This window comes from Neoarius graeffei, chromosome 16, assembly GCF_027579695.1.
Source record: "Neoarius graeffei isolate fNeoGra1 chromosome 16, fNeoGra1.pri, whole genome shotgun sequence".
In the NCBI taxonomy this organism is placed as follows: Eukaryota; Metazoa; Chordata; class Actinopteri; order Siluriformes; family Ariidae; genus Neoarius; species Neoarius graeffei.
Window position 1 is genome coordinate 66,070,829 of NC_083584.1, and position 12,509 is coordinate 66,083,337.

At 38.6% G+C, this 12,509-nt stretch overlaps 1 protein-coding gene across 1 annotated transcript; it reads left to right on the plus strand.

The window, feature by feature from the left end:
- The first annotated feature begins 221 nt into the window (after window positions 1–221).
- On the plus strand, window positions 222–3,956 carry LOC132900183 (uncharacterized). The gene is made up of 4 exons (XM_060942221.1): window positions 222–1,479; window positions 1,585–1,740; window positions 2,129–2,224; window positions 2,607–3,956. The coding sequence occupies exons 1-4, from the start codon at window positions 385–387 to the stop codon at window positions 2,916–2,918; spliced, it is 1,659 nt and encodes a 552-aa protein (XP_060798204.1). The 5' UTR covers window positions 222–384; the 3' UTR covers window positions 2,919–3,956.
- The last annotated feature ends 8,553 nt before the right edge of the window (window positions 3,957–12,509 follow it).

Here is a 12,509-nt window from a genome sequence, read left to right on the forward strand (position 1 = left end):
TGAGTAAAGTAACTAGTATTCCATTGGCATTGCTGCATGAAGAGATACAGGAGTCTTTTAAAAAAGCATATCCAACACAAACCACAGTGGAGCTGACAAGTGCACTGTCATATCATGGAACCAGATATGCAGTTGGGATGATTCTACCCCATGGATCTACCGGTGGTCTGCCCAATTTTGTGGAGATTTCACAAATTGTGATTGTGGGCAGTGATCTAAACTTCATTGTTAAGTTGCTCAACAGCTGGTATTATGAACATTTTAGGGGGTTTGTTTTGGAGCACTCTGGGAAGGTGACCCTGCTCGGCATAGAGCAACTTAGTGATACATACCCACTGACACCATACTATGTGGGAGGGAAATGCATGGTCAGTTTAAAACGACATGTTATTATCCAGTATTAGGTCAGTAAAAGCTGTATTTGTTTTTGTACAGATGGACCCTGTTGTTCTGAAGGTGATTATTGATCATCATAGTGAGAAGCTCACACTGTCACCAGGGATTCCAGATACAGTGGAGCAATTGCATAAGACTGTGAAGGACACATTTCAGATTCATGAAGAATTCACTCTTCATTACCTTGACGAGGACTTTGGAGATTTCTTCACAATTCATTCTACTAAGGACGTTAAACATAAGGGAACAATCAAAGTGGTTGTCATTCCTTCCATAGTGCTCACAACGGTACCACCAGAGACTGAAAATGTGGCAGATGTAAGTGATGTGAGTGACACTTCCAGCTTTACTTCAAAAACGTTGCCTTCACAGTCATCCTGTAGTTCTGTAGACTACCAGTCAGATGGCTCATCGGTGTCATCACAAGATACTATATTGTTGAGCCCTGAACGGGCATTGTGGCCAAGTGAAGTTGAAATTCCACTTTTTTCAGTTGCAACAGAGGCAGTACTCAGGAATGCAAATGAACTGTTTTTGAAAGATGGCACTGTCCTCAACAACACCCGGGTCAAGTCTGAAATAATGGAAAAGCTGGCAGATTACATGTACATTTACACTGCCTATCCTACAGGCCTTCAGGTTGGACAGGTTGCAGAAGCCTTAGTCCAAAAACATCCATGTCTAACAGAACCCGGAAGTCGCAACGGATGGATTGGATGGATGTACAGCCTCAAATACAAAATGGGAAATTATAGGTCCAAGTTAAGAAATCTTGGATTTCCTGAAGTCACGTGCAATTCTCTTAAAAACAAACGTCCTGGTGAGAGGAAACCAGCCCAAAATGTTAAAAAGGCACGCAAAGGGGAAGTGATGTATCTCCCACATTATCCTTCAGGAGAAAGCTCTGAACAACAAGAGGCACAGCGGCTAACAATCCTGTCCGAACTAAAGAAGAGAGAGAGGGCGACCGTCAGCCAATTGATGTCCAACACTTTTGCTCATAGAAGACAGGATGTTGTCAGTCTTCAACTGAGCATCAGAGAGATCAAAGAAAGGTGGCCTGCCTTGTTTGACATGTCACAGGTGAGATTAAAAATCTGTACAGTTTTATGCAAATGCACCTTAGGCAGCTTGTTTAAACCCAAGTCTATAAATTGGGCCTTGTGCTTTTGTTTTGTCTTTTTTCAGGTCAACGCAGAGTTCCATCGAATAACCACCATAAATCTTGAGGCCAAATTCATGTTCAAGTTGGACCACTACACCCCGAAACTCCTTGCCATCTTCCAGGCCAAGAAAGGTGCTGCTGCAGAGAGACATCGTGCAGAGATGAATATTCTACTGCAGGTATTTTAGTTTACTCCTGAGATCATTTTTTCCACCACAGTGTTTTCTTGTTTATCTGCTCTAACCAACTATTTCTTGTTCATATACAACAACATACTCTGCCTACTACAATGTTTTACTGTTAATTTTTACTGTTTCAATATGACTGTATTCTGAGCTACATCAGAAATATCATATGGCAAATATGACGTCAAGATTCCAGTGACCACTACAGATAAGGGATGAATGTTCATAGAAATTTTAATGATTTACCAACTGCTCGACTAAACTGTTTCATTTTTCCAGTGTAGTCAAAACTGTTATAATCTTTAAAGTAGAAGGGCCAAAATGTACACTGAGTGACTACAGTATCTTGTCAGCTGTTGTTTTTTCCCCCTCTCCTTAACAGAGTGGAATTCCTATTGAGAAAACTAGAGAAGTTGTCATCAGATGCCTCATTGATCACCTGGGAGAAGATGTCGGTGCCTTAATCAAGGAGTTTGAGGTGAGTGCAAAAAAAAATACATTGTCAGCTGCACTTTGCCCTTTTGTGTCTATTGGAAAGACTGCAACATTGCTCTTGTAGCTTATATCTAAATCAGATCAGATCAGTTAGTGCAGGGAGGTGGAGCTCTCGAGGATCTGTGGAAACAAAGAGACACCAAGGCCAAACTACAAGTTGAAACGTTAATTACCTGAATTAGTGTTTAAGTCGTCATCATTATTATTTTCATGGGTCTATTCATTATAATTCAAAGTTGTGCTTGTTAAAATAATAGACAACTTGGACCATGATGTTTGTATAGCTTATTTTATGTAGTTGGTCATTTATGTTGTTCTGGTGACATTCTGCCTGCTCTAACCACTTTCATTTACAATATCTACAGACTTCTGGTGACTCAGCCATCGATGTGGAAGAAGAGCTCGGAGCAGAAATGATGGCTCTGTACCTTGTGCAAAGTGCAAATGGACAAATCGTGGACGTAGGAATCGTCATCGAGGGTTCCATTGTACTCAACCACCTTGATGATCTCAGCAGAGCCTGCTGCTACTTGCTTGGGCTAACTTATGCCTTGGATCTTAAATACCCAAAAACTCACAAGTACACTTTTGAAGTATTTCAGAAGATGCTTGTTGAAGTGGATGCTGGGAACCTGTCAACAAAGGTGCAAAGACTGAAAAACAACGTGATGATATAGATATCTGTTGAGTGAGCACAGCTGAGACTCAAACATAGAACTATGCGTGTAAGGCAAAAACAGACTCTACCCATTGCACATTTACATTGTGTTGTGTTGTGTTCATCATTTCTGAGCCACAAGACTGGTTACTGGGCATTATATATGTAGATTTTGTATCGAGGACCATTCAGACTACCAGCAAAAAGAGGTGCATTCTGGATTTTTTTTCCAGCAAGAACAAAGGACAATTATGCATCACATGTTCTGTGATGTGCTCCACAACCTCTTAGAAGGAGTAATACCATTGGAGATAGTACTATGTCTTAACTTGTTTGTAAAGCGTTATTTAACTCTGTTACAACTGAACATTTTAATTGCAGAGTTTCCATACATTTGGACCGACAACACTGACCGCCCTCCTGCTAAAACTTTCTTCTCGCAGATCTATCAGCGGAAACGCACACGAGAACTGGACACTGAGATTGTTACCATTCATCATTGGGACTAAAGTGCCATTCACTGAACCTGTGTGGCAAGTCTGTCTCTGCACAGACTGCACATCTGATTTCTTTTTGATTTCATATTTACCACAAGGCTTCAATTTTTTCAACTATAGAGTGTTGAGGCCAGAAATAACTTTGTTCTTCTAAAGAAGAAGTTTTTGTATTTTCAGTTTGAAGTATTTGGAAATGTGAGAAAAGCACAAGAGTTGACTATTGTATCGTCACATCTAAACATGAAGCCACATACTATATGCTGGAGATGATGTTTGCCGTTATGTTACAGATTGAAAGGTGTAACTATTCATCAATGTGTTTAGTGTTAAGATTACACCTAGCATTAATATTCATTTCTATCTTTTTTTTCCATGGCCATTTGGCAAGAAGTATTTGTTTGATCTTGTAGCAGTTTCAAATGTGCTGCTGTAGGTTGTGTCCCCATAACTTGAGTGTTAAGACAGACGGACAAGGTAAATAAAGTTGGTGATTGAGATAGGGAAAATCACAGTTGAATCCTTCTGTTGTGATACAACTCCAGTTCTCGTGGAGAATTTTGAAGAATGGGGGGGTGGGAGTGGGGGGCTGTTAAGATGCACTTTTGGTTGATGCTAGTATGTGCAGATGTTGGGGGGAAAAATGTCAATTTCTGAAAATTGTTTTGAATAAACTTTTCCTGTTTTGTGAAGCCTTGGTCATATTCATTTATAGTAGCTACTGAATATCCTCAAATAAAAATAAAAACTAAAAAAATCATTCAATACAACACACCTTTTTTAGTAAGTCATTGGCAAATTTGCTAGTATCTCCTATAAATGTTTTCAATTACATTTACTTAGTTTCTTTAGTTTTTTTACTCAGGTTTTTCAATACGATTAACACAACGTTTCAGTTACATTTACTTAATTTATGTGGTATTTGAGCCTAGTCAATTCATTCAGACTTACTTGAAAATATTACTCAGATTTACTCATGATTCATGTTTTGATTTAACTGATTTGGGAGCTTTCAAATCTACTCAATATCTTTGAGTGTAAAAATGTTTCACCAATTGTATTAAGTAATATGCAGTATTACTTTTTAGAGTGTTGGTGTCCTTATTGACAGCGAACTTAACTTCAACAGTCATATGAAAGTGGTAAAAAAGTCTGCATTCTATCACCTAAAAAACATTTCTAAACTCAGGGGTCTCATGTCAAAACATGATCTAGAAAAACTTATTCATGCTTTCATCTCCAGTAGGGTTGATTACTGCAATAGCCTTTTCACAGGTCTTCCAAAAAAGACCATCAAAGAGCTTCAACTAATCCAAAATGCAGCAGCAAGGGTTCTTACAAGAACAAAAAGGGTAGTCCATATCACTCCAATCCTAAGGTCTCTGCACTGGCTCCCAGTGAGCTATAGAATTGACTTTAAAGCACTACTTGTTCTATTTAAAACATTAAATGGGATGGGACCCAGCTACCTACTGGATATGTTTCAATTATATGCACCAACTAGGTCTCTAAGATCACAGGAGAAAAACTTGCTAGTAATACCAGCTGTCAAAACGAAGTGTGGTGAAGCAGCCTTTAGTTGCTATGCTGCTAAGCTTTGGAACCAACTTCCAGATGAGATCAAAAATGCTCCTACTGTTGTTAGTTTTAAATGCAGGCTCAAGACAAAGCTGTTTTCAGATGCTTTCACTTGATTAATTTTTACCTAAGTAATTAATTTCCTTTAACATAATGTCTTTTAATTTTGATTTTAATGATTTTACTTTCTTTATTTTAATTTCTTTTTAATCTTGGATTTTAATGATTTTACTTTTACTTTAATTCTTTGTTACTGTGATCCTCGTAGATTTTGTCTGCGGGACGATTTTTGGTGATCCTCGTAGATTTTGTCTGCGGGACGATTTTATTTGGTGATCCTCGTAGATTGTGTCTGCGGGACGATTTTTGGTGATCCTCGTGGAAGAGCCACGGGAAGAGCGCGCTTTATGTGATATTTGTGATCCTCGTAGATTTTGTCTGCGGGACGATTTTTGGTGATCCTCGTGGAAGAGCCATGGGAAGAGCGCGCTTTATGAGTTAAACCCATAATAATAATTAATCTCGAGGCTGATTAACTTTATTTCATTTTATTATTTTATTTCTACTATTGTTTAATTCTTATTATTTTTCTTCCCCAATTATTTTATGTAATTTTATTTTCTATTGTTTACTGTTCTGCTTTTACTTCTGTAAAGCACATTGAACTGCCACTGTGTATGAAATGTGCTATATAAATAAACTTGCCTTGCCTTGCCTTGCAGATACCAAGGAGGTTAAAAAAAAGGAGAGCGCTTGCAATTAGCACCTGCCCCACGACTTTGTTTTGCCCTGCTAGATCCCACTGCGTTCCATTGTCCGCATGCCCCAGCGGCATCCCTTTGTTTCCAAGGTTCGCTGCCACCTTTCACACCAAAGGTCACATACAGGGTCCCAATAAGGGTATTCACCTTCTGAAATCAATATATGCTTTACCTGTACATCTTTATTATATTTTCTTCTACCTTATTATCAAAGTAGCACAAGGATGTGACAACACCCTTCTTTAGACTTGATGTCTAAATTTATATTGCATATTGCTGGACAATGTGCAAAACGTGCAATATAATGTGCAATACCTCTCCTGCTGGACTTTTTTTTCCTTTCTTTTTCTTTCTTCTTCTTCCATATCTTATTCTTTTTTATATAGGTAAATACTTAATTTAATTTATCTAGAAGTTTTCTCTATTTTCTATTCTCTGTTTATCCTGTAATGATCCTGCTGGAATTTTAATTTCCCTGAGGGAACCCTCCCAAAGGAATCAATAAAGTTCTATCTAATCTAATCTAATCTAATCTAATCTAATCTAATACAAAAATTTGTGGAAAAAGTAAAAAATGTGAAAATATTGTGTATTTCTTTTTTTCCTTTAATAACACCACTATAACCAGCAAAAAAATAAATAAATAAATAAATAAATAAATTCTGTTTTTGCTGTGGAGTTACAAGTTCACACATCATTCAAACAAATTTTGAGGCAGTTGTATACTGGATATAGATACAAAGTACATGAAATAGTGTTGGGGTCCCTGTGGACCCCAGATGTACAGATTAATCTGTCGGGGCGTGTGTACTGGTGAGGGTTAAGCAATGACAGATTTGGAAACTTAGATGAAAAATGAGACATAGAATTTTGATAATAAAACATTTGCCTTCAGTTCTCCTTTAACAGGATTCATTTAACTATTTTGTCTGCATGCACAATTTTCACAGCACAGCCAGCAAGTGTCTGATATGCCTCTTAAAAGTGTTTTTTTCTTCGCAGATCATCCATTGTACAAATCCCTGTGAACGAGCTGCTACTATGGAAACACCAACATCTTCGAATGAGCACATTAATACAGTATAAACCTGCGATTTGAAACCTGCAGCACTACGTTCCAAGCTGCTGTTACGGAGAATTACAACACCTTCTGACCAATCAGGATCCCAAATCTAGAATTAAACAGCGCAGTGGTGCAAATAGAGAATATTATCAGACTGAAACTCTTGCAGAAATGGAAAAAGCATTTTGCAGATGGTTTAATCAGACAGTGCAGAAACAGCGAATGTGTAAAAGAGCTGATGCTCCGTTTTCAGAAGGCATGATAAAGCACATCTGAATCAGCAATGCAAACAAACACATTGACCCACAGCAGCTGATCTAGCAGCCACATACACACACACACGCAATCATTATACTGTATTAGTAGTATAAGATGAGCTTTGATAGCGTCTCTAGTCTAATTGTGAAGGTAAGCATTCTGTACATACACTCCAGTATATTGTATGTCATATAATCTAGATGTATATTATGTAATTCCAATATAACATCCAGTATATGGAATAAAACATGGCACCACTTCCTTATTTTCCTCTAACAGGACATGTGTTATTCCTTTCATCCCACAGCAATATTCCAATCATTAAAGCGTTGTGTTTGTTCAAGAATATCACATCAATTTTTTTTATCCATTTATACAGTAGATATAAAAAGTGTACACACCCTGTTAAAGGTGCCCTTCCACCAAAAACGTTTAATACTGGCTCTTTTTGAAATACCATAGTTCACTCCGAGTTGCATATGCATGCTGCATGTGAAAATGTAATTCTACTCCCATTCCCTGTATTAGCTTATAAAAGAAAATAGTCGGAAAAACGAGCGGATCTGAAAAAGCCATACGATCTTACGTCACTTCGTAAATTAGTATTCATGGCCTCGCCCATCTTGGCTTGCGACCGCCCACGGGAAGGAAGTTCGGATTTAAGCTCGAGGAGAGATAGAGCCCATCTCGTCAGTAGCTAACGAAGAGAACCTAACAGCAAGTTGAAAACATGTCTGAACAAGTTGGTGCCTGCGTTATTTGTGGCAGTAAGACATCAACGTTGCATTTCTTGCCCAAGATAGAAGAGGTGAAGAAGAAATGGTTGGAATTTATCTTTGGAACACCACCAGCGAAGTATAATGCAGCGTTAGTACTGTGTTCTGATCATTTCAACCACAGTGACTTTTCAAACTTCGGTGCCTTCAGTAGTGGTTTTGCTTCAAGGTTGCATTTAATCCCTGGATCTGTGCCGTCAAGACGATCGATCACCAGCTCACAAGCTGTAAGTAAAACATGAACTTTTTGTTCGAAGGTTTTTGTTACAAAATAGCATGTTCATATTCTCCACGTTAGCATGCATGACATGGTCACAAGCTCGGCAGGGATGAGAGTTTTCCGCTTTTTCTGAGTAAAAAACGACCTTTTTATATTATGCCAAATCCGTTGAGAATTTTTTTTTATTAATTTCGGGGGGTTGGGGTATGTTCCTTCATGCTGTTCAAACTTTATTAACTCCAACGATGTTTACACATTATTTGTAAGTCGCCATCTTTAGTCTCATTTAAATCTCATTGAATGTGATGTAAAATTCGTGTTATCTACATTGTTATTGGTCAAAACATCGACGTCGAGACCATAATAGCCAATCAAAACAGTTTTTACAAAGACACCCACATTCTTTTTTTTAAGTCACTCGTTCATTTTATTCATTTGTTTGTTCAGTAAAAACCCAAACATTTGTTGAATTTTTCTTATTTCCTCGCATCGCACCTCAATGATGTGAGCGCGCGGTATTTTTCCCTTCGCGGTTTGTTCCTTCTCTCTCGCCGTAGTAAGACACCCACATCCGCTTGTTCTGACTCACTGGAGGTAGCGTCACAGTGCTGTTAGCCAATCAGAGGTAACACGTTTACATGTCATGAATATTAATGAGTAAGAGCTGAAATCCTGTCATTCTCCCGCCACCCACTCCTCCAGCAAACTAGAACAGCCTGAAACAGGAGAACCACAGCATTTTTTTTTTCACCAAAACCGGCTCACAGGGCATTCATTCATACTAGAGACCACCGCACAATTAATGAAAAAAACGATGCAAGGAGACCTTTAAAATGATAGCTTTTTCTGATGTAAAAAAAAAAAAACGAGACTATGATAAATAATTTCAAAACTTTCCCCACCTTTAATGTGACCTATAGCCTGTACAATTCAATTGAAAAATAAACAAATCTGTTCAGGGGAAAAACCTAAAAAATAAAAAACGTACAATGGTTGCATAAGCGTGCACACCCTTAAACTAATACTTTGTTGAAGCACCTTTTGATTTAATTACAGCATTCAGTCTTTTTGGGTTCACACCTGCTATCAAGTAAAATGACTCTGATTAACCCCAAATAAAGTTCAAACATTTACTCCGTTGCATCCTCCAGAAAAAGCCAGGGTTCACAGAGAGCTTTTAAAGCATCAAAGGGATCTCATTGTTGAAAGGTATCAATCAGGTGAAGAGTACCAAAACATTTCCACAGCATTAGATATACCATGGCGCACAGTGAAGACAGTCATCAAGAAGTGGAGGAAATATCGGACAACAGTGACATTACCGAGAACTGGACGTCCCTCAAAAATTGATGAAAAGACAAGATGAAAACTGGTCAGTGAGGCTGCCAAGAGGCCTACAGCAACACTGAAGGAGATGCAGGAATTTCTGGCAAGTACTGGTTCTGTACTACATGTGACAATCTCCCATATTCTCCATATGTCTGGACTATGAGGTAGGGTCGCAAGATGGAAGCTTTTTCTTACAAACAGAAACATCCAGACCCGACTAAATTTTGAAAAAAACCCATCAACTCTCCCAAAAGCATGTGGGAAAATGTGTTATGGTCTGATGAAACCAAGGTTGAACTTTTTGGCCACAATTTCAAAAGGTATGTTTGGTGCAAAAACAACACTGCGCATCACCAAAAGAACCCCATACCCACGGTGAAGCATGGTGGTGGCAGCATCATGTTTTGGGGTTGTTTTTCTTCAGCTGGAACAGAGCCTTTAGTCAAGGTGGAGGGAATTATGAACAGTTCTAAATACCAGTCAATTTTGGCCCAAAACCTTCAGGTGTCCGCTAGAAAGCTGAAGATGAAGAGGAATTTCATCTTTCAGCATGATAATGACCCCAAAAAAGTTTTGGAATGGCCCAGCCAGAGCCCAGAACTACAGTGCCTTGAAAAAGTATTCATACCCCTTGAACTTTTTCGCATTTTTCCACCTTACAACCATGAACTTAAAAGTTTTTTATTGAGATTTTATGTGATAGACCAACACAGAGTAGCACATAATTGTGAAGTGAAACGAAAATGATAAATGGTCTTCAAAATTTTAAGCAAATAAAAATCTGAAAAATGTGGTGTGCATTAGTATTCAGCCCCCTGTACTCCGATACCTCTAAATACAATCCAGTGCAATCAACTGCCTTCAGAAGTCATCTAATTAGTTAATAGAGTCCTACTGTGTGTAATTTACTCTCAGCATAAATACACTTGTTCTGTGAAGGCCTCAGTGGTTTGTTAGAGAACACTGAAGAACAAACAGCATCATGAAGACCAAAGAACTCACCAGACAGGTCAGGGATAAAGTTCTGGAGAAGTTTAAAGCAGGGTTAGGTTATAAAAAAATATCCCAAGCTCTGAACATCTCAAGAAGCACTGTTCAATCCATCATTCAAAAATGGAAAAACTGCACAACTGCAAACCTACCAAGACATGGCCGTCCACCTAAACTGACAGAGCAAGCAAGGAGAGCACTGGTCAGAGAAGCAGCCAAGAGGCCCATGATCACTCTGGAGGAGCTGCAGAAATCAACAGCTCAGGTGGGAGAATCTGTGCACAGGACAACTATAAGTCGTACACTCCACAAATCTGGCCTTTTTGGAAGAGTGGCAAGAAGAAAGCCATTGTTGAAAGACAGGCATAAGAAGCAATGTAGAGGACACAGCAAACACGTGGAAGAAGGTGTTTTGGTCAGATGAGACCAAAGTTGAACTTTTTGGCCTAAATGCAAAGCGCAATGTGTGGCGGAAAACTAACACTGCTCATCACCCTGCACACACTATCCCCACTGTGAAACATGGTGGTGGCAGCATCATGCTATGGGGATGCTTTTCTTCAGCAGGGACAGGGAAGCTGGTCAGAGTTGATGGGAAGATGGATGGAGCTAAATACAGGGCAATCCTGGAAGAAAACCTGTTGGAGGCTGCAAAAGACTTGTGACTGGGAAGGAGATTCACCTTCCAGCAAGACAATGACCCTAAACATACAGCCAGAGCTACAATGGAATGGTTTAGATCAAAGAATATTCATGTGTTAGAATGGCCCAGTCAAAGTCCAGACCTAAATCCCATTGAGCATCTGTGGCAAGACTTGAAAATTGCTGTTCACAGACACTCTCCATCCAATCTGGCTGAGCTTGAGCTATTTTGCAAAGAAGAATGGGCAAAAATTTTAGTGTCTAGATGTGCAAAGCTGGTAGAGACATACCACAAAAGACTTGTAGCTGTAATTGCAGCTAAAGGTGGCTCTACAAAGTATTGACGCAGTGGGACTGAATACTAATGCACATCACATTTTTCAGATTTTTATTTGTTTAAAATTTTGAAGACCATTTATCATTTTCGTTTCACTTCACAATTATGTGCTACTCTGTGTTGGTCTATCACATAAAATCTCAATAAAAAACTTTTAAGTTCGTGGTTGTAAGGTGGAAAAGTTCAAGGGGTGTGAATACTTTTGCAAGGCACTGTCTATCAGGGCTTTACATTAACTCTTTTGCTCACTGGCCACTGTGGCTAGTGGTTTTCCCGAGTCACTAGCCATTCAGCCTTTTCACTAGCCACAATTTTGTTGCCAGGAAATCGCAGTTTTTTTTCTTCACCATGATACGATAAAGTTCGGAAGATCTATATTTAATTATGAATGGCAGCATAATGTATCTCTACAGTAGCACTCAAGTATTCCGTTCTGTTATGGTAGCTCCCTGTATGAAAACATGCAACCAATTCAGACAAAAATATAAACAGAGTATTATGTTTATTGAACTCAAATTCAAGCCCCTTACAATATGAAATATCATATAATATGAAAAATAACATTCAGTACAACTGAACTGATTCTAATATTAAAAGTCCAATTCAAAACATTTATCATTGAAAAACATTTGATGTTTTGATATGCAAGTACAACCCCGATCCCAAAAAAGTTGGGACAAAGTACAAATTGTAAATAAAAATGGAATGCAATGATGTGGAAGACTCAAAATTCCATATTTTATGCAGAATAGAACATAGATGACATATCAAATGTTTAAACTGAGAAAATGTATCATTTAAAGAGAAAAATTAGGTGATTTTAAATTTCATGACAGCAACACATCTCAAAAAAGTTGGGACAAGGCCATGTTTACCACTGTGAGACATCCCCTTTTCTCTTTACAACAGTCTGTAAACGTCTGGGGACTGAGGAGACAAGTTGCTCAAGTTTAGGGATAGGAATGTTAACCCATTCTTGTCTAATGTAGGATTCTAGTTGCTCAACTGTCTTAGGTCTTTTTTGTCATATCTTCCGTTTTATGATGCGCTAAATGTTTTCTATGGGTGAAAGATCTGGACTGCAGGCTGGCCAGTTCAGTACCCGGACCCTTCTTCTACGCAGCCATAATGCTGTAATTGATGCAGTATGTGGTTTGGCATT